Source organism: Periplaneta americana, chromosome 11 (assembly GCF_040183065.1).
Source record: "Periplaneta americana isolate PAMFEO1 chromosome 11, P.americana_PAMFEO1_priV1, whole genome shotgun sequence".
NCBI lineage: Eukaryota > Metazoa > Arthropoda > Insecta > Blattodea > Blattidae > Periplaneta > Periplaneta americana.
The window spans coordinates 108,575,107-108,598,451 of NC_091127.1; the positions used below are offsets into that span (position 1 = coordinate 108,575,107).

The following is a 23,345-nucleotide window of genomic DNA, read 5'->3' on the forward strand; positions in this document are numbered from 1 at the left end:
CACACACACACACACACACACACACACACACACACATACTTCTCTCATTGTAACCTAAAAATGATAGGACACAGTTTCTTATTTTCAGCATAAAACATTATTCCTGTGCCTGCTTATCATATATTTATTGTCTTAAATCCTATTATAAGACATGGTGGCCTACGGTATTCTTGTATTTGGTAACTTCATGATCATCATTGTCATTATACGGTACTTATTTCTATCAACAGCATTCTATTTACATCTTAATTAATACTTAATTTATTGATTATACTTAATACCCAATATACCCCTTGTCATTTGCCTTCATAACATCATCATTGTCATTGTCATTATACGGTACTTATTTCTATCAACAGCATTCTATTTACATCTTAATTAATACTTAATTTATTGATTATACTTAATACCCAATATACCCCTTGTCATTTGCCTTCATAACATCATCTAAGTCCACCACTGTGGAGTAATGGTGACTGTGAAATGAGCGAGTCTGGGTTCAAATCCTGGTTGAGGTTTCTTTCGTGGTCTTCCCTCAACTCATTAAGAGCAAATGCCGGGTAACTTTCGGCGCTGGACTCTGGACTCATTTCGCTGGCATTATCACTTTCACCTCATTCAGATGCTAGATAACCATAGTAGTTGATAAAGCATCATAAAATAACCAATTAAAAACATCTCAACTATTATAGTTTATTTCTTATCACTTGCATTATTATATTTTCTTAAGTCTTCACTAATGTTTATTCTTTTACTAATATTACTGTACTGGTTACTTTAACCGTTTTTTCCTCCATATCATCACAAGTTCACTTTCACATTTGTCTATTATATTTTAGTACACTTCCCCCAAAATTTCATATACCGACATTTCTGCCCTGATCTAGTCACTGGTATCATTACTATTCACTTACGTATTTTAACTAGGCATTTCTTTTGCTTTAGCATTGATATCAATTTCACCTTTTTTTTTGTATATGCTGTATTTATCCCTCTAACATGCTTATTTCACACTATTAATCTGTTAATTTCACACCAGATCATTCTGACATTACTTCTTTAGAAAACCCGCATCTCACTAATTATATCTTTTTATCGTCATTTTTTGCACTGCACCAACCTAAAAAACACATCACTTCCGTCCTTCTAAGCGCCATTTTATAATATTATATTTATTCTGATTCTTCCTTCCCTTCAGTGTCAATATGCTTCCATTTGTAGATGCTATCACCACTTCGTCTCTCTCATTTCTCCCTACTTCTTATTTACTACTGTGTGTAGCCGCTGTTCCCTAATCTGCATGTGTGTACTTCATTTGCCCCATTATTTCATCTTAATACACTTTTTAGTTTATCTACCTCTTCCTTCCATACCCCTGCAAACATACTTATGCTGCACATTTCATTCTGATTCCTTATTCTTCTAGATCCTATATTTCTGTCCTTGGTCGTCACCAGCTGTTCGTCTTTTGTTGCATCCTACATTCCTACAGGGTCGTTGATTTGATTTAATATATTATGTCCTTGGCTGCCACCAATTGTTAGTTTCCTGACTCCTGAATTCCTTCAAGGCCTATGTCTTGTCTTACTTTCACTAATCTTCTTCCCGCCAATTTTTCCGTCTGGTTTCCTGAGACTTTCTCTGTTATTGGACGCAATATTCTTCTGACTCGGAAATTCTCTAATCCAACATTCATGTGATGCGAAGTTCTTTCGGCAATATTTCAAATCAAACATTTTCCCATTTATCTTAAGTTTGTTCTTCACTAAGATCGCGAACTACTGTTCTTTTGCTCTTGCATCTTTTAGAAACAGTAATGACATCTTTCTCTCGTTTCTTGTTTCCCAATTCTAGTCCAGATCGACCCTTATCCTCTTTCCTCAGAGATTTTTCAGTTTGTTCAAGCTGTGCCCACTTATTATTATTATTATTATTATTATTATTATTATTATTATTATTATTATTTTAAATTCTGAGAACATGACATTTCTCTAAACTGTAATTACAGTACATTGCTAAATCAATATAAGAGCATGAAACACGAATTCCGTCATTTTTGACGAAGGAAATGAGTAACCAAAATCGAAGTATACAAAAAAGTGTGAAATAAGACGAATTTAAAGAAAATTGTTTGACTGATCTTCAAGGAATATTGTAGCTGAAAACTGAAAATCATCATTATGAATATTTTCAATGAGCCCATGAGATAAATGTGTTTCGTATCTCATTTTAAAGCATACCATAAGTTGAAAACCAGTGAATTGAATAATGTATTTATAAAGTATATTTTGGTACCGTGATTTCAAAACTTATAATGTTCACCACGTGCAAACAGATTCTCATATTGTACATTTAGCACAATCCAGTGCTCTCCCAATTGCAATACTGAGCCTGACTTGTGGTGTGACATATTTGTTCTCTGCTGCTTAATTGCTCTTTCTGTTTGAAGATCACTCACAGAATGCATAGTTTTATGTATGTGTTGTGTTCTCCCTCCCAGGCGATTATTAACCCACTCTCACTTCCTATTGGACCAGCCATCTCTGATGCCACCTGCGCTAAAGGTCTGTTTTATCACTGTCACATCGACCTGGTTGGCGAGCTGGTATAGCACTGGCCTTCTATGCCCAAGGTTGCGGGTTCGATCCCGGACCAGGTTGATGGCATTTAAATGTGCTTAAATGCGACAGGCTCATGTCAGTAGATTTACTGGCATGTAAATGAACTCCTGTGGAACAAAATTCCAGCACATCCGGCGACGCTGATATAACCTCTGCAGTTGCGAGCGTCATTAAATAAAACATAACATTTAACATCACTGTCACTCCAGAGATTCCGAGAACAAAGAATAAACAGCACTCAATGATTTTTTTAAATCGTAACTGGATGTTAAAACATTTAAATAAAAATTAACACAGAACATAAAAATTGATACAGTACAGTCTCTATTTCAAATTAACTTTACAGATCATCAACTTAAAACAAAATCAGAACATATAACTTAAACTTACAACTAAATAAATAATAATTGCATTATATTTCTTCAAAGGCAGCTTATTGGCAATTCTTACTAACTTGAAAGAAATATCACAGACATACACACACTGGTTGGATCACTAATCGTGACTTTTGTACAGTAGGGACGTCAATTTTTATTGTAAATAGTAAAATAATTAACACACTATTAGTATTACAGGCTAAGTATTTTCCTGTGCATTAACACCACTGTGGTGGAGCAAGGTTTTTGGGTATTTGTACCGCATCCTGGATATGAAGACAACACAAATACCCAGAAACCTCGCACCACATTCATAAGTATGAGAGTTTCAATTCATACTTGAACACCACTGTCTTTGCTTGGTTCTGAAAGTAAAACAAAATAAATAATGATTGCCAGTTTTCTTAAATACATTTAAACTGTTTTCCATATTTATTTCTCTGCTGTTACCTATATGCAACGAAACATGAAGTTATAAAATATAATTTATATACTTCGTCAATACAGTCTCTACTTAAAAACGAATTATACTTGTTACGACCAAGATCACCTGAAAAAAAAAATCATTTCTGTTGTTCTTAAAATGCTCAAACTTAAATATTTTATTGGATACATACTGTATATTACTTTTATCTGGTAAAGGTATGAGCAAAAATAAATAAGATGCTAATATAATTAAGTTCGATAGATGATTATATAATTTTATTAGAGAATTCATTATTTCATTTTCTGTATTATAAATATTTTCGTGAATTATAGTTTCTATAGATTTTTGGTTTTTAACTTTTTAAAAACCAGTTTTAGTTTTGGTTTTATTTTTATTGTTGACCCGTTGTTTTACATACAGTATTGATTATTTAATGAATTTAATTATTGCTTATTTATTTGTTTGAGGTATGCTATTCATGTTAATTAAAAATACTTAACATTAACATTTGCATTTATTTGTAGACATGGCATATCTAACCTGGAATGAAATGTGGTACAAATGACAACAATCCACTTAATAAATATCACAGATATAGAGAACTCTGTGATAAATATACACACGAGACTTAGAAATCTTGGTACCTCAGCTGGCAGAACAGTGACCTATTTATAAATGAGATCTGTAAGAACATACTATTACTATTATGGTTAGAAACCGTGGTACCTCAGCTGGCAGAACAGTGACCTATTTATTAAATGAGATCTGTTAAGAACATACTGTTACTATTACGGTATTTACTTATAAGCCTTTAATATATCTAACACACAATGATTATATAGGTCTACCATCAATTATATATATACATGTATATAAGGACTATGGACCTAGATTCAAATCCCAGAGATGGTGGAAACGTAATTATGGTGGACAAAGTTAAGGTTCCTGAAGGTTTCTTTAATCGAGATTCTCCCATTTCTCTCTATCTCAATATTCATCATAATCATTTCAATATCATCTACCCAAAATGGTGTAGTACTGACTAGCTTACAGATGACATCAGTCTGAGACGTAGTATGCTTTTGGGAGGTGAAAGGGTGTTCTAGAGAGATTCACCTGACCTTGAGCCTATATGGTTACATTGACAAATTAATGGCACCACATAGGTGAATCACGATATCAACAAGAAAGTAGCCATTTGGACTCTACCATTCACACATAAAAGGAGTGATAAACACAATAAGCCTATGTTTTTAGAACTTAGTGTCCACTTTCAGATCCCTTCTCCTCTGTTAAAAAAAAGAAAAACCTATCATATTACTGTTAAGTTTCATTTGAACTGGAATTTTAATTCAAGGTGGCACCGAAGAGAGTGGTTACACAATGTTGTTGTAGAATAGTTACAATGATTATTTGTAAACTAATCAGTATAAACACTGTGCTGAACAATTTAGTGAGACTTCACGTTTTTAGTCTGAATGTTATATCAATTATTTCACAGAGTATGACAATAACAATACAATAACAATAATTAGGGCTTTTTTTTTCTGGCGAAACGAACCTGTTCTGGCACCTTTTTGTTGTATTTTTCATTATGGAATCGAGAAATGTGTTAATGATTATGTTTTTAACCATTTTTCTTCAAACTCCAGTCAGGCATTGACAGTCTTAAAGTTGTACGAAAAGGAGGTTAAAAACGACAAAATTCCCATGCACAGGACAGCAATCAGCTCCCTGTCTGCTACAATATATTCTACACAGAGTGTCACAATCTTTTTCTCCAGAAGAAAAGCACTGACAATAATAATAATAATTCTTATTCTTATGCTGAAGTCGGAAACCATGTATTTATTATTTTTGCTATTCTTCCTCTTCTTTGTTGCCTCCTTTCTCTCTTACCTACAGTTTTCCAAAATTATTGTTCCAATTTTACAAAGATTTATGTGTGTTACTATTTTTGTTACAAAAATGTACCATAATAAGCATCAGTAGACAGATAATGTCTCCAAGTTTCATTCTGTACCTTATTATTAATGAATATCTAAACAAAAGGAATCCTATTTCACCCAGTTATGATAAGGTTATAAGTTTAATATATGAATTGAGATTACACAAAAGGATTTGAACAAAATTCAGTCATCTGAAATGAGATTTCCAAGATATGTCAGGGGCTGCAATTTAGAGAACTATGTAAGAAACGAAGATATCAGATATGAATGAAATATTTATGCTATTACTGAAAAAATAGAAGAATACAGAATATTGGAAATGTCACTGGTGACAGGACATTTCCTTATCTTGCCCCACTTATTGCCTGGAACTCAATTTATAAATAATTAGGTTTTCGGGTATTCCACTGTGCCCTGGAACTTGAATTTCTAACATTTTGGAAATACAAGTCCCATCATCAAAGCAGATAGGTAAGATCAAAGACGGTTGTTGCCTACTCTGATCTTACCTATCTGCCCTGATGATGGAACCTGTAAGTAGTTCCGAAACGTTGGAAATGTTAAGTTCCAGAACACAGCGGAATACCCAAAAATCTAATTTTGATCACAATTACTGTGAAAGCCTAAAAATCCATATATAATTTATACAGATTTCCTATGTTTTCTTCATTTTATTCATTTATTGAACTTCTCAGTACTTTAAAGTCTATTCAAATTCTTTCGTATTTCATCTCTCTTAATTGTGGCATTAGCCATTGTTGAAGCCTGTCGAAATAATTGTGAAAAATCACTTCACTAAAAAAGAAAGAACCTACTCAGAACAAGTTGATTTTAGAAGAAACCCTCTCATGCTCGATGACAGCAAATCGTTATATTCCCCATATCCAGATGTGGTTCATCTTACCACTCAAAACTGAAGATTAGGTAATCCGAGAATTGTTTATCACCCTCCATTCTCACCATCTCTTCCTTGCAGAACTGGTAACAAATGTGTGCATCAACCTTTTGCAGTAAATGCAGTTTGTATTGCTTCATTATGAACCTCTTTCTTTACAGACATGCAGTTGTTTGCATAACTTACAGTTACCTAAATTGCTATATGAACTGATTTTTTTCAGGCTATTCCTGTAGGCTTGCTGAATACCTTCAACTGTTTCATTGAAAGTAGTCCAGTACTTGTGGCTTACAGGTGCACCTCTGCCTTACGAATTTCTTGTGCCAATAATTAATGAGCTTCCCAGCAGTGGATGTCGTTGAAATTCGCGCCGAAAATTACACACCACAATTACAACAGAACAACAGACTGCGAAATACGCACGCAAAAGATTTCTGTCATTTCAACAATGGCATTTTCCAACAGTAATCAGTGCATACGCATGTGCTACTTTCAACAAACTTGAGAGACTAGCTGTAAGAGACTTAACTCGTTCCTACAGCATACACACGTTTTCAATTAAACCATATAGAAACTGGAGCAATCATTTTGGAAAATCATGTACATAAAACATTTCTCAAACTTCACTCTATCTTATACAATATTAGCAATTTCTGAAACTTTGAAACTCTTCCATGAAGAAGTTTGAATACATTGTGAAGAATGAAACAACACATACTGACAGATGGGACTTCTATTGTTGCTAATCTAAGCTTGCTTTACAGAATGGAAAAAAGTTGCTTTGCTGCCCAGAGCATCTTTCTATCACAATTCATTGTTTTTTAATGTAAGCAATGCATGCTCTCTTCACAGGAATGATAAGATTTTGAAAAGGTGTCATTAACCATGATGTAATTTCATAATCTACGTCCTCTTATAAACAGTGCATGTGTGTGATGCCTGGCTATGAAAATGCTAGGTCAACCACTCTAAATTTTCCTTCCTGAATGAGTACAGTGTTTTATAATTAAGATCAGAGCAATCTCTATGCACTTTATATACCTTCCTTTCCAGTTCATCATCATCATCATTAACCTTGTCATGTGTTCAGTCAGTGGCGCAACCAGAATTTGGTTCTGGGGCAGAGGGTTGAAAAATTTGTCAAAAACTCACTGTAATACATACGGTAACAAAACTTTATTTATTACAGTTTGAATGAAACAGAACTTCTCATTGGGCTAAACAGATCCTCAACTAAAGCAAATAGAAACTCATGTGCTGCTGAGTTCACAAGGCCACAAATGCAGCATATATTATGTCTTCTTGGCAACAATGCAGTTATGCACATGCCCAATGTGTCATCACGACATGATAGTACCGTGAAAAAATACTTTCTGTGTTTATCTTTCACACCAGGTATCATTTATTGTACTAATGCATAAACATGAAATGTAAATTTTTCTCGCTGCACTTCATTTTATCGCATTTTATTCTAAGGACATAGATTTCATTTCATTGCACTTTTTCTTTTAATGTAGGCATGTTCACAATTCAACATGCTTGGTTTGGCAAAGCTGTACGGTGTACTCTACTGTAGCCTATCTCGTAAGGCAGACAAAGAGTGCCTTTGCTTAGTCTTAGTGGTAATATATAGTAGAGTATTTGCTTATTTGTATAGTGGTCAAGGAATTAACGTGGTTTCTATAGGCCCAAAGGTTTTAGCGAATTTATTTTAAACAAATGCTCTTTTAGAGATTTAAATAAGTGTGTATTTTAATGTGTTAATATTTTATAAACAAATGTCCTTTTAGAGTTTATGTAAGTGTGTATTTTAACGTGTTAAGATTTTATAAACATGGATTTCGAAATAATCAAAAGTAACAGAGAACAAGACATGGAAGTTTACAGTGACATAGAACATGAGAAATAAAGACTTTCAAACGTCGATAAAGCAGGTTACCATGACCATGAAAACATCTTATCATATCTAATTAAAACAAAAAAAATTCGTACAGCACTGAAAAGAAAGGCAAAACCCTTAAAGTTGCTTAGGACCGAAATTAAAGAAAATAATAATTTTGAGATTTTTTTTCTAATATTGATCCATTCAGGTAGGCAGGTAGCTTTGTAAAATGTTTTCTTCTGTTCCTTCTTTCATTGATGAAGCCTTATAAGATGCTTCTGCCAAAACTATAGTTACACACATTGGAGAACAGTTTTCATATGTGAACGGCAACAGTAGAATTGTCTTAATAACTTATCAAACAAATCGAACGTTTCTCATAAATAATGAATGTATCATTGTTTCGGCTGACAGTATGTTTGATTATACTCCCAGCCATTTCTATCAAATGTGCACCATACAGTTGTGTGTTAATACTTTCAATATTCCTGTGGTTACTTGCTTTTCGCCAAATGCTAATACCCAAACATATAACAAGTGGTGCTTCCTGAAGAAATTATGTCTCCAAATATTGGAAAGCAATTAATCATTTCAGAGCTTTCGTTAGATTATGAAATAGCATCACACAGTGCTGCCAAAATTAATTTTCCCAGTGCTAAGATTACAGAATGTAAATTTTACTTAAGACAGTGTTGGCTTAGGAAAATTAAAGGAAACAGTATATCAAAACCAGAAGCTCCGAAACAAAACATCTGAAATTCGAAAGTGGTTAAAAACTTCTATTTTTTGGTCTTTCCTATTAACCAGCATCAGAGGTATCAGATGTTTTTGCAGAACTAATATCAGAGGTCTCTCCTGCTAGTGAATGTTTTGAATTTCTCAATATATTCTAGAAAATTACATTGAATCATCAACTTTCTTCCCTGAATTATGGGCTGAAGCACCACAATTTCGAACTTTACGAAGTAAATCCAGCAGAATATTATCACAATGGACTGCAACATGAATTTTGTAAGACATATCCACTTATCTTCATGGTCATAGATATATTAAAAAAAACATAAGACTACATGTGAAGTGCTGAAAATGCCAGAAATAAAAGTGGAAAGGAAAGTAAAACAAAAGTGGAATGGACAAACACCTAAGAAATTTTCATTGAGAATCAGTATGAACAATACACTTCTAACGAGATATTCTGTTCACAGTAGCATAGGCTATCAAGAATAGGTGAGCATAGATTTAAATTTTCATTACAGTGTTGCCATGCGACAGAATGAAAAATATTCGTGTGTTGAAATAAAAAAAAAATGAAGTGCGACAAAATGATCGACAGCCTTTTTGTTACTATACTTTTGTGCGAGATCGTGCGTATTTGCTTGCTTTCCGCACAAAACCAATACGCAGTAAGTGTGAAATACCACATTCAGTATTCCCAACGTAACACACGTAACAATTTCCCTCTTCTTACCGCTTAAGCGCCATATTCATTTTACTGCTTTAGGCTTTTAACATATTACTTTTAGAGACGTTTAACATAGTAATAATTATAAATTGGAAACTTATCACTGCAATTTCACCTAAATTGCACTGTTAGTTATTGTTTTTAAATATTTGCAAACATTAAGTAAACTTTACAACACCACAAAAGTTACTGCATTTCTAATGCAAGTAACATTAAGGAAGCCGTGAAAAAATCAACAAGATTCCAGATGCCGATGTTATTACTGCAATATGTTATATAAATAATATTGTTAAAATATTAAAATGAAAAATAAATCATTACATAACCTTACCGTTTGTTTTAAGTTCGCATTTATAGACTGGGGGAAAAAAAGACAGACATATATCACGGCCTGCTGGAATATAGTAAACACAGAAAACATTTTATAGCAACAATGTTGAAGATAGATATTTTAGTTTTTAAAAGTTGCCGTCATTGATCAGAAACCAAAATGGAGATTCATTGCAATTAATTAGAAATTCCTCTTTCAGGTATGTAATAAACGATCTTCGCACAAAATAATGTACGATACACGAGCGGTATGTTTCGCTTTTTCAATCTTTTCCTCGAACATGAAAACATCAACATACCACTCTTATAACGTATATTACTATTACAGTGTATTTCAATTTTCTGCGTTTCTTAGCTAGTTCCTTTGAGCACATCATTTTCATTCACAAAAATTTTGTCGTGTACATGACAGCCAGTTTATTAAGACGCTCCTCTCCTGTGCTGTTCCTACGGTATGATTTCTTAATGATGAAAATGACCTTTTACGAGTATGAGTAGTTACAGGGAGAGTTGCCAACAATTTCAAAAGGTGACATTTATTAAATCGACACAATTGATACCTCTGAAAATCCTCATATTGCTAATTATTCAGCACATGTGACTGCCAGTTTTGTTTAGTCAACTGTCTGAAGACAGGTCTGAACCTCACAAGTGATACCAAGATGGCACCACTAACGAGATGACTAGGTCAGGAGATAATAGGGTAGAGTGGCCAGTTCCTTTCCCCCTCCATTGCATACATCACCAACTAGCTACATATTACACTAGAGTCAATGGCAATTTGGAAGACAGTAGTCTGCTAGCGTTTGCATTGAGAGAGACAGATAGAGAGAGCAAGGCAACGTACAACATTGCCACATCGTACTTCACATTCATGTGCAATACAAATAGCGCAGGAGAGAATTTAAATTATCAAAAGACAATAATGACCTTAGCCATTGATTACTGTAAGCATGACACCAAACAAACCCTCTTCCCTTCACTAACAATATTCTTTGCAGGGTTCTCAATCCCACACCACATGCTTCTGCAGTCATTTCTTGCGTGTTTGCAATGTTGCAGCCAGCATCAAGATGGCCAGCAGCGTTCTACTCGTTAACGTTTTTAAAATAATTATATACCTTAAACTCTATTTTCCGCACCTGCCTGTGCAATACTTGTCTTTTTGCAGTCTCTTTTCCATTTATTTATCTTACACACACACAGTAAATGTTAATTTTACTTATTCAATGCATTGAAACACTCACACGTGAACAAATGAACTCAGGAAGTACTTGTTATAGACTGATTCTGATTTGTTCTACTGTACAAGCTTGTGACGTCACATACCAGAAATGCTACGGCACATATAGTAGCTGACCGCCTTCCGAAATGCCATCTAGTCAAGTCAGACTACAGATGCACAAAAACAATTGTTCTTCCTCTGACACATATCGTCAAGTGAGATGTACTGCCTCATAATAAATGTATGTACATATCAGCCAGAACCTCAATCAGAGGATGTGACAGCCAGTAGCATTTAAAAAATGTGAAACAGAAACAATTGTCACAGATAATGCAGGTAATATAATAAAAATGCGGCAAATTTTAGAACACAATGATCATTAGGATCTTATAACTTATGGTTGTTCTGCCCACATGCTAAATCTTCTAGATCATGATTTTCAAATGCTAGATGTTACAAAACATATGCTTGTTGTTGTAAAGTATTTAAACAATAATCATTTTGCCAATTCTTGTTTGCATCAGTGTGGATCATCTAAACTAGTCCTCCCTGGTGAAGTTAGATGTAATAGTATGGTGGACTGTCTTGAATATTATATTAGCATTTGGGCTCACATACTGAAAATATGCGAAGACAGTCGTCAAGTGATTGATAAGGTTGTGTAACAAGTATCCAATCTAAGTCTGAAATGAAACATTGAAGATTTCATCTCAATTGTTGAAACCCATTTCATCAGCATTGGACAAAGTACAAAGAAACAACTGCATCATCTCAGAGTCAGTTTCTGTGTTGAAAGAATTGATGTAAAATTTTAATAACCACTCTTCTAGGAAAAAAAAAAAACTGAAAAAAAGATATAACATGGCCTTAACTCCAGCACATCTTCTAGAATACATGTTAGATTCCAAGGAAAAAACAGCAGAAATGGACCTCATCTCAGAAGAAAAAAACACTGCCTTGAATTTTGCTGGAGAATGTTAACCAGGAATTTCTTTGTAGCATTAGTCATAAAATTCCAAGATAAATGATCATCATTATTCCATAAAACTTTCTTCGAACCTGAGGTGAGGAAGGGACTGGTGCAAAGTCATAAAAATGAATTGGATAAATTTCATGACAAAGTGTTCCCTGCAATACAACAGCTATTCACAGCTAAGCTCTCTTCAGCCAATGTTGAGCGCAGTTTTTAATCATTGGGACTAATTCACTCTAAACTTGGAAACAGATTGGGAATAGAAAAAGCCTCAAAGTTGGTTTTCCTGTTTAGTGTTCAATAAGGAAGCAAATTTGGATGATTTTGATGTTTAACTAAATTGTTGTCAGTTTATTGGTGGACGAGGAAAAGGAACAATAGAGCCTGAGCAGGGGGTTATATAGATACATCATCTGTGATCTGTCACGAAGAAAAAAAGTATCCTACATAGTTTATTTAGTTTTTTTTCTCTTTCTTTCTAGATCAGTCAGTGTGATGTTGCAAAACAAATGCTGTTTCATTGTTCATTATTTGTGACAAATGTTAAAAACAGAAAATATTTAAACCAAAAAAACCTGATTTTTTGCCAACCCTGTTGTCCCGCAACCTAATCGAAAATGAAGATATTTAAGGGTAAATAGGTTTAATACCACCAAGTGCATTGCATATTCTGGAAAGAAATTAAAATTAGTACAAAAACAAAAAGTGTTCTCTTGAATCAATATTCATCTCTAAGGAAGGACATCACCCAGATTTTGAATTTCATATGGTCCATCAGAGTAGAGTGATCTCTTTCAAAGAGTGATGGTGCATTTTATTATACAATATTAAATTTATTCAATATGACTGAGAGAGAAGACAAAAATGACTACTTGTAATTTTTTTTTGTAATAACTTTTTATGTTCAAGAGATTCTAATGGTCTGAAAAGAAGTTATTACAGCAATATGTATTTCCTTCTTTAAAATGATCTGCAGCGAAATTCAATGGCATGTTATTTACAAACACTGACTGCCATCTCTGAACACATGTTATGTAGTTCAAAATAATTTTTACAGGAATAGAAATAAAAAGGATATCAAAATATACTTACAAATAAATAAAATATGAATATATAAGAGAGAAAGTGATATGTTTTGGCCCAGGAAACTTTAAATAATGTAATAATACTTCGTGTAAAATGTTCTTAAATAAAGTTATGCATTTCATTTGAAGTATTTTCAATGTACTCATAATAGCTATTAGTAATGATGATGAGTGTCTGTCCAGAAGGTTATTTCTGAGAGTACCTTGCAGGTCGTAAGACAGCAGCTGGGAATGCAGCTGCAGGCAGATAAAAGTGTTGCTCAACAGTAAGATTTTAAATTAGGTACAAATATGCCAACAAATTTGCAAGAAAAATGGCCCAGGCATATGGAAAGAATTAAATAAATATGTATTATCATGAAAAATATTAAAATAAGTCAACAAATACAAAAAATCCCATCTGAAAATAAATTAGGCCACAGAAGAAGAGGAACAAAAAATATAAAACCTGAAGCGAAATAACACAATTACATAAGGAGAAAAATTTGCTTCTGATAACTTCTGAAGGTTGTGGAAACAGATTAAATCTTTGCCCTTACACAGGATGAAGCCTGTGCCCTTCCAAACCACACACTATACCGTTATATTTTTGCTCCTTAAGATAAACCAATATAATTCTTATTTTCATTTTTCCTCCTTCTCCCGCCCGTTTTTATGTAGCTTACTTTTCTAAAATATGAGTACTGGTAATTACATTTTGGTGTACGATGAAAAGTTATTTTTTGTCTTTCTTCTCACCCTTAAGAATCTTGCAAATATTTCATACAATCTGTACAGAATAATTTATCCAGACCTGAACACTTTAATAAATAATTTTAATACATCAAATCATCAGTACCAGTTGCAGAAGACATAGCTCTGCAGTATATATTGACTACACCCCAACTCTGGCTACTAGCAACAGACATCTATAATGAACACCGATCAAAATACTCCTCATTTCTTATGAAAAACAAGTACTGGAAAGACTACAGTGGACTATAATGGACTTTATGTTGTCAGCAAACAGCTGGATAAATTAAGAAGATTGATTGATTGAGTGACTATTGATTTATACAACAAATGATGAGATAATAAAAATTACACAAATAAAATAAATCTTGTGAATAAAATTCATAAACAAATCTTCGGAGACATTCGCGTATTTTAATTAATAATTTTTAACACTAATACCCTATTCCTTATCCCCTGCTTCCAGACACTTCCGCGATATGTTTCATTACAAATGAGCTTAAGCCTGGCTTACTATCTAAAATAGCTTGTTTGTTTTTGTGACCTTTCCTCTCACGAGATGACTTCCTTTCTTGTCGTGAAGATGATGATTTTGATCGTTCTTTGGAAGAAGGTCGCCTGTCTCTGTCTGAAGAGAGAGCAGATCTTGTACGTGACACAGTATGTGAAGGCCAACGTTGACGCCACAAGCTCTTGGCAATTACCCGTTTCTGATGATCCAACTGTGGAAAAAGGCCTGAAACATATTACGAGACAGAGTTTAAATACTAATATTTTAAGACAATGTTAAATGGTTTACATTTCTAGAGCCACTCATCACGTCTCAATACACAATGAATATAATGGAAACAGTAACAACTGTTTATATTCTGAATTACTTCCAAGTTATTGGATAACAGACGTGCATACTCTAAACAGGGGCACTTGTGAAGCAGATACATCTGTTGATAAAATGATAGTAATGACAACGGAGCACAGGTGACTGGAGCAAAAAATTTCCGTAAATTTTTCCTAAAATTATTTTGATAACCTGACTGCGGTTGAAATGGACATCTGGAGAAGATAGGCTAGGAAATCAACGCTAGAAAAGATAAGGAATGCCGAGATAAGATGTATTCCTAAGATGGTGTATGAATGGAAGTTGGAGGGAAGAAGAAAAAGAGGACGACTGCAGACTTTCTGAAAACAGAATATTGAGGTCACAGAAAATGATGCTCAAGATAAAGATTGATGGGAGTTAATAAATGGAAGGAAAGAGTAAAGCATGGCTGTAGTGTCATTTTGTTCTGACGGGAGAAGAATCTCTATAGTAAGAAATATTCTAAATAAAAAAAAAAATCCGTTTTTGTTCCAAATTGAATTTTTTTTTCATACTGTAAATTTGTAACTTTGTTATTCTTACATAAAAAAAAAGATGTTAAGAATTTTTATGACCTTAAGAAATCAATTAGCTGTGAATCTTCAAATAAAGGTAAGACTATAATCACTTGCCCATTGAGGATGACACTTACATGTAGCATTGGCGGCACTAGGATTGGCGAGGCCTTAGTCAAACCTATATTGAAGGCCCCATAATCAATAACAACAACAACAACATAAGTAGTAGTATATTAAACTACTCACCAATATTATGAAGCTGAATTCTGACCATGTCTTTTAGTCTTACAAAAAATCTTCTTACACAGTGACACTAAATCATAGTAATCTATTAGGTTAATATTTTTGAATGAACTAAAATGTTTGCACACGAAATCATAACTCATTTTATTTTTCTACTTTTCACTAAAGTGAAATCTTAAATTATATCTGAATAGTCAAAACTAGAAGGCAAGTCATTCTCAATAGAGAAAATCACCAAAGACTACAATCAGTCTTGTTGCATTATCAATCTTGAATATGTTTTTACTAATTTTAATTTAGAAAATGACATTACAACGAAAACATAACACAGTAAACACGACCAGTCCAAGGCCACCGAGATCCAACGGATGCAGACCGCTGTGACAATGGAACACCAAGGTCAATCCCCGGCTCTATAAATAAGGACAGGCAAACAGTTAGGGTATCAGTTGCCACAGGTACCCCTAGCAGAAGATTTAGACCTAGGATACCTCACCACTGAAGATGTCTGCCACAATAGTAGACGAAACGTCTTGGAATATCTACACCAGTAGACCATGGCATCTTAGCCCAGAAGCTCCATACCAATTAGGCACCACAATCATTTATTACCTTATATTGCATGCTTTCATTCAGGGAATAAAATAAATGATTACACGCATGTTTTTACCTTGTGACATTTCCAGCGCCTCCTTTGCAGCATTCATTTCTGCTTGCTGTATGCTATGACCAGAAGCTTTAGCAAGACGGTCTCCACGAAAGTATACAGCCACTGTGTACACTCTTGTGTTAGTTGGTCCCTTGCACTCAATCACCCTGAAACAATTACTTTGTCTCTGATATCAAGTATACAAATATCAAAACTTAAATGAAGTAAACAATTACACATCTTGATTACACAACTTTTAACACTGTATCACTTCGGAATATGTATGGTAAGACTTTCCTGTGTTAAATTTCAACGTACCTCGTTTACATGTTTCAACCTATTTATGGGTCATCTTCAGAACTGGTCATTGTTGGTCTTGGCGCCACTTGTTCTGTTTCCTGTGAGGGTGTGTTCTGTGGTATAGTGTAGAGTCAAAGAGTGTGTGTGTTTTGAAGTTGAGTTGTGTGTTGAGAATTTCGTTGGGGTGTGCTTTGTGTGTATGTATATTTCATATTGTTCTAGTGTGTTTAGTTTCTGGCTTTTTGGTTGGATGTGTAGTGTTTCCATGTCTGTGTTGATGTCTCTGTGGGTGTGGTTAGCATTTGTGATGTGTTCTGCATATGTGGAGGTGTTTTGTAATTTTGTTATGGCTGTGATGTGTTCTTTGTAACGTGTTTGAAACGATCTGCCTGTCTGTCCTACGTAGAAATTGTTGCAGGTGTTACATTTGAGTTTGTATATGCCTGTGTGGTTGTATTTGTTTGTGTTGTTTGTGTGTTGAGATGTTTTTGTAGAGTGTTATTTGTTCTGTATGCGATGTTGTAATTTAATTTCTTGAATGAGGTTGCAATTTTGTGTGTGTTTTTGTTTTCGTATGTTAGTGTGATGTATTCTTATGTTTATTTGTGATTATGTTTTGTCTTACGTATTATGTTGTCTATTATGTTAGGGTTGTATCTGTTTTCTTGTGCTATGTATTTGATTGTGTTTAGCTCTTCGTTGTAATCTTGTTGGTTCATTGGTATGTTGAGTAGTCCAACCACCCCACACAACACAAACAAGCTGCATGCCGAACAATGGTACACAGACTACTCAACATACCAATGAACCAACAAGATTACAACGAAGAGCTAAACACAATCAAATACATAGCACAAGAAAACGGATACAACCCTAACATAATAGACAACATAATACGTAAGACAAAACATAATCACAAAAAACATAAGAATACAACACAAACACAAGAACATAAAAAATACATCACACTAACATACGAAAACAAAAACACACACAAAATTGCAACCTCATTCAAGAAATTAAATTACAACATCGCATACAGAACAAATAACACTCTACAAAAACATCTCAACACACAAACAACACAAACAAATACAACCACACAGGCATATACAAACTCAAATGTAACACCTGCAACAATTTCTACATAGGACAGACAGGCAGATCGTTTCAAACACGTTACAAAGAACACATCACAGCCATAACAAAATTACAAAACACCTCCATATATGCAGAACACATCACAAATGCTAACCACACCCACAGAGACATCAACACAGACATGGAAACACTACACATCCAACCAAAAAGCCAGAAACTAAACACACTAGAACAATATGAAATATACAGACACACAAAAACACACCTCAACGAAATTCTCAACACACAACTCAACTTCAAAACACACACACTCTTTGACTCTACACTATACCACAGGAACACACCCTCACAGGAAAAAGAACAAATGACGCAAGACCAACAACGACCAGTTCTGAAGATGACCCATAAATAGGTCGAAACATGTAAACGAGGTACGTTGAAATTTAACACAGGAAAGTCTTACCATACATATTCCTAAACTAATACATTTTACACTAATTACTTTGTATAATGAAATTAGTCAGATTTATGAAACAATCATGGCTATGCATGTGTATGTTTGAGTCTTTAATAACTTTTGAAAAAATACACAGAGATTAATATAAAATGAAATCATACTGATGAAAACTACCTTGATATAACACTTTACAATAACATTCTTTAAACAATTCATTATAAAAGACGTTTACACTTCTGAAATAGAAAAGAAAATGAAAAATAACTCGTGCAAAAGAATAATAAAAATTATTTTAGAGAATTTGATTCCATTCGTTTTTCTCATATAAACCTGTCAAGAAGACTGTTAATTGTTAAAGACTGGATGATGAGAACACAAAGTATTGGAAAACTACTGCTCAAATTAAGCAAAAATATATAATATAATGTACTGCTTGCTAACTGAATACAATGATATAAGAGGATATCATATATATATATATATATATATATATATATATATATATACACACACAAGAGAAGAATTCTTTTTCCTCAACTCATTTACTATTATGTGACTGTGAAGCCACAAGCTGAGATTACAATCAACAGAAGAGGTTTCAGGACTATTTGAAGCGTTGAGAGCCATAGGAGGCCAAGCGCCACTTATTAAAAACAGAGAAAGCAAAGGTTAAAGTTAAGTGAATACCATAGTTTAATTAAGATTGACATATCATTTAGTTTTAACGTGTATACTTTATATTACTTGCTATATGTTTCCATTGAATTATGGTAATAACTTCATTTTAACCCTTGTTTTCTACGGTTTTAGTAAATGGTGCTTGGCCCACTATGGTTCTGAACCCTTCATTTAGTCCTGTTCCATATAATTCGAGTATTTCTGTTCCCTTCATCTCTTTTTGTTGTCCATTAGGTTTACAGTGCAGGCAATTTTGGTTAGTCAATCATCTTTCATCCTATCAACATGCTGAAACAAATTGTACTGTAGGTACCTACCTTCTATTCTGGCACGTCAGTGTCTCTTTGACGATCTAAACATATGGATCTTAAAAGTGATCTCCACAAATGCATCTGAGGCAGCTTTCTGTTGTCGGCAATCATTTCATTAAATTTACACTGTGTGTTTCATCAACACTATACAAACATTGCATTGGAAGGAATGGTGAACGAGAGAAAAGTTTGAAGCAGAAGATTATAAATAATATTAAGATACGTAGATTGTATGCAGAGAGTAAGAGGAAGGCAGAAAATAGGAAAGATTGGAGAATGCTAGGTTTGCAGTGAAATACTGCCCATAGGCAGAAAACTATGAATGAATGAATACAAACTTCTTAACAGAGAAGTAATTACATTACAAGTTACAAGCCATAATACCTATCATAGGTGCCGACTTTGGGGGTGCTTTGCATTTTGAGCACCCCCAAAATAATTATTGGGGTGTTCGGCACCACCAATATTATTTTCCAGTTCCCACAACTATCATCTACTGAAGATTTGTCTCGTAAAGAGTTTTAAAAAACTGTTGACAGTATTGTGAACTGTTTGGATGATCGCACAGACACTTTTCCTGCAGGTTTGCTTGTTAAGATTGAAAATTTTCTAATTGGTGGTTTGAATGACCGTGATAAGGAATTGGAAGAAATTCTCTCAAATCATGGAGATGACTTGGACAAGGAGAGGCTACTTTTACACAGGGACATGTTATTAGATATTGCAAGACCAAAAGTGCACCACATGACAGATTTTCAGACTGTTTTGATCTCATTTGAAATGAAACTTTTCTTCGTGACATGCTACCAGAACTTGTTAAGTTCATGAGACTAGTGTCTACCTCTACTGCTGAGTGATCACTTTCCTTTCTCCATAGACTTAAATCCTGCACTAGGTCTACCATGGGTCAACAGCGAATGTATGATGTAGCTATCATTCTCACAGAGAAAAAGCTCTGCATTTAGATTTAGATGAAACAGCAAATGAGTTCATCACTAGAAATAAAATTCGCAGGCAGACATTTGTTATGAAAATGTAATTCGCAAAAGGACCACCCTTCTGTGGTACGACATGTTAAGATTTTATTAATCCTCATGGTAGTGTTGTTAATAATGAAATAATTATTGATCAAACAGACTATAAACAAAGTGTTTATGTTTACCTATTAACAATGTTGTTTATCGTAAAGAACAAGGACTTTCAACAGTTTCAACATAAATTATATTGAACTTAAATGTAGTTTTCCTTTTCTGAGTGAGCACCCCCAAAAAATTTTACAAGTCGGTTCCTATGATAACTTCATTATAATGGTGAGTAGCTAGGCAAGCACTTTTGTATAAATAAAAGGTAACTTCTATGAAGCATCTGTCGACACTGCAAAGAAACTGAATCATAGTTGTCTTCGACATTTAAAGATGCTAGACAATGCTTGCATTCAAACTTGAGTCCTCAGTTTGAGCATATACTGTAAAAATCATCATCTACTACACTGTTTAGGCCTATTGGCCTATTCAGACTTCACAAAGTACTCAAAGCTACTCTTTTCAGCATTTCTTTGGTCTCCCTGTTCCATCTATTAGTCCTTCTTGAGGGGAAAGGCATAGGCTGGGGACAACCCTTGCACATAGACCACTTGGGTGGGCCCATTGTACTACCCAGAATGGAATGGTGTGCATGTTCTAAGGTCCCCCCCCCCCCCACTACAGATTCCCCCATGGGTTGCCCCTGAACTCCCTACAGTCTACAGAACTATTTTACCTTTCCACTTATGCATCACCTCAACCCAGTCCCACGAGTCCAGGGGAGAGCACACAGTTCATAGTACTATCACAGTCTGCTGTAGTATATACAGTCACGAAGCTCAATACGTAGTAAATATGCATCCATAGATATAATTGTCACCACTAGGATCACTATTATTGCCTCATTACAGACAATGTGAAATAGTACTGGCATAGTCTATTGTTCCTAGCACCCTCACAACTCAAGCTTCGTGACTATATATATACTAGAACATGAACTGTGAATTTTGTAAGTACATCATTACGCAATACTAACCGTAAAAGCGCGGAATGAATTCTCCGCATGTGGTAGCGTGATTACATTTGAAACAACCCTCGTGAATGTGGTTAGGAGTCTAGCCCTGACTGGTTCACTCTGTATTACAGTATTATATAAGACGTTTCTTGTTTTATTTTGTAAATCATCCCGCGACTCCCGTCAGGTCTTTACACGAACCCACACTTGGGAACCATGGTGCAGAGAATTCTTTACTGTCAGCACTTTCGTCTTTAATTTAATCTGTGTACTGTATTTAAAAATAAACTTTGGATTACTATCACTAAATGTTTAGGTGTTCCTCTTTTTAATGTTACAGAACTCTTCTATTAACGTCGTAAAAAGCTTTATTCAAATCCATAAAAACCAAGAATGTGGGGATATTAAATTCTACTTGTTTCTCTATTATTTCACTATAAAAATGCAGTCTATAATAATATAGGATCTTCCTCCGTGGAAGCCATTCTGTTCTTCCAATATAATTGTTTCATATAAAGCAAAATTGTTATGTCAAAATAAATTATAATTAATGTGACGAAACTGAGTTTAAAATTTATTTAGTTTTTCATTCATCAGAACCTTTCGAATATAAGAGAAATTTCCTTACTTCAGAACTGTACTGACAACAACTGCAACTGAACTTATAACAGGAACATTGCTGAGCACAGGTTCTAATCTCGTATTATTTCCTATGACCTCTTCTTCAATCTTAGAATTTAATTTCAATGATGAAAAGACTATGCGACTTCATTACATCACCTCAGTTACCGTCACAAAATCCTAAACATATTGAGACTCCAGCAATATAAAACAATCTATGATATTGCTCACACCTGCCTGTTCCATTAATATACGGAAGCTTCAAAGTCAAAGTTCATCATTCAGCTTCTAAAGATTGTGTCTTTCATGCAAATCTAGCTTTCAGGTAAAGCTCCATGTGAAGCTGATTAGAATAATTTCAAGGGAAAAATTGTTCCGGCGCTGGGTATCGAACCCGGGATCTTTGGTTAAACATACCAATGTTCTTACCAACTGAGCTACCCAGGACTCTACCCGACACCGACCCAATTTTTCCCTTTATATCCACAGACCTCAAAGTGGGCTGACAACAGTCAAGCAACCAACAATGAGTGCACACTCTGTGTGACTTAAATTGTGGCTTTATGTTAATGAACAGTGACATGTATTATGCAAATCTAGCTTTCAGGTAAAGCTCCCTGTGAAGCTGATTAGAATAATTTCAAGGGAAAAATTGTTCCGGGCCAGGTATTGAAACCGGAACCTTTGGTTAAATGTACCAATGCTCTTACTAACTGAGCTACCCAAGAACTCTACCTTATACCGATTCAATTTTTTCCTTTATATCCACAGACCTCAAAGTGAGCTGACAACAGTCAAGCAAGCAACCAACAATGAGTGCACATGTGTCTTTCAGTGAATTCATCCATACTGCAGCATGACATAGAAGTAGTGAACCATGGGCAAGTGAGATGCTGTAATTCAATAACTGTCCCTAAAAAGAGTATCCTGCAGATCTATGTAGAAACTTCGGGGCTTATACGGCATTGTCTTGGTGTTGGTGGCTGACGTTTCGACTGCTATGTTGTAGTCATCCTCAGAGCAGTTGGATAAGGAAATACGGACTCCCGTCTTCTTTCAGACCTTATCAGGGCCAGTCTTTATATGAACACTCCACCCCCTCCATGCAGACCTCAACCAGATTGGACAGATAAAGAAGAAACACATCCGACTCTGCAAATACAGCCCATATGAAAAATATCGGCAATAGCCTTACACTCAGCAGGTTCAGGCCATGCCATTGGTTTCGACAATATCAATATAGTAGATAAAGAAGACAACATATACAAAAAAACTGGTCAAAGAAGTTCTTCACATCAACTACATCCCAACAACATCAACAGGACGATGGGTTACAACTCAACAATTCATGGGGAAGTCTATTCCAATATAATACTTAGGAATGAGGAACCAGTGTCTCCACATGTACGCTCTCATCCGGACAACGGATACGGAATCAAGGTCACCCCACACAGACTCCCGTTTTCTTTCGGACCTTATTACGGCCAGTCTTTAGTATGAATACTCCCCTCCATACAGACCTCAATCAGATTGGGCAACAAAGAACCAATCAGATGCCAGAAGGAGAACCTACCTATCATTGAAAGTCCTCCCCCATTGAGACTCCTATATAT

The 23,345-nt window shown here is 34.7% G+C and overlaps 1 protein-coding gene across 4 annotated transcripts in view; it reads right to left on the minus strand.

Annotated features, from left to right (window-relative positions):
* Nucleotides 1–23,345, minus strand: part of drosha (ribonuclease 3 drosha) — a 175,692-nt gene continuing 152,347 nt past the window's right edge. For 3 of the 4 annotated variants that reach the window (XM_069839849.1, XM_069839848.1, XM_069839847.1), the window contains 2 exons: nt 16,249–16,394; nt 1–14,694 (listed from right to left, as the gene is read on the minus strand). In XM_069839849.1, the coding sequence (XP_069695950.1) occupies nt 14,408–14,694; nt 16,249–16,394 (433 nt within the window). In that variant the 3' untranslated portion in view covers nt 1–14,407. The remainder of the gene's footprint in view (nt 14,695–16,248; nt 16,395–23,345) is intronic. The other variant, XM_069839850.1, reaches the window with a different exon arrangement.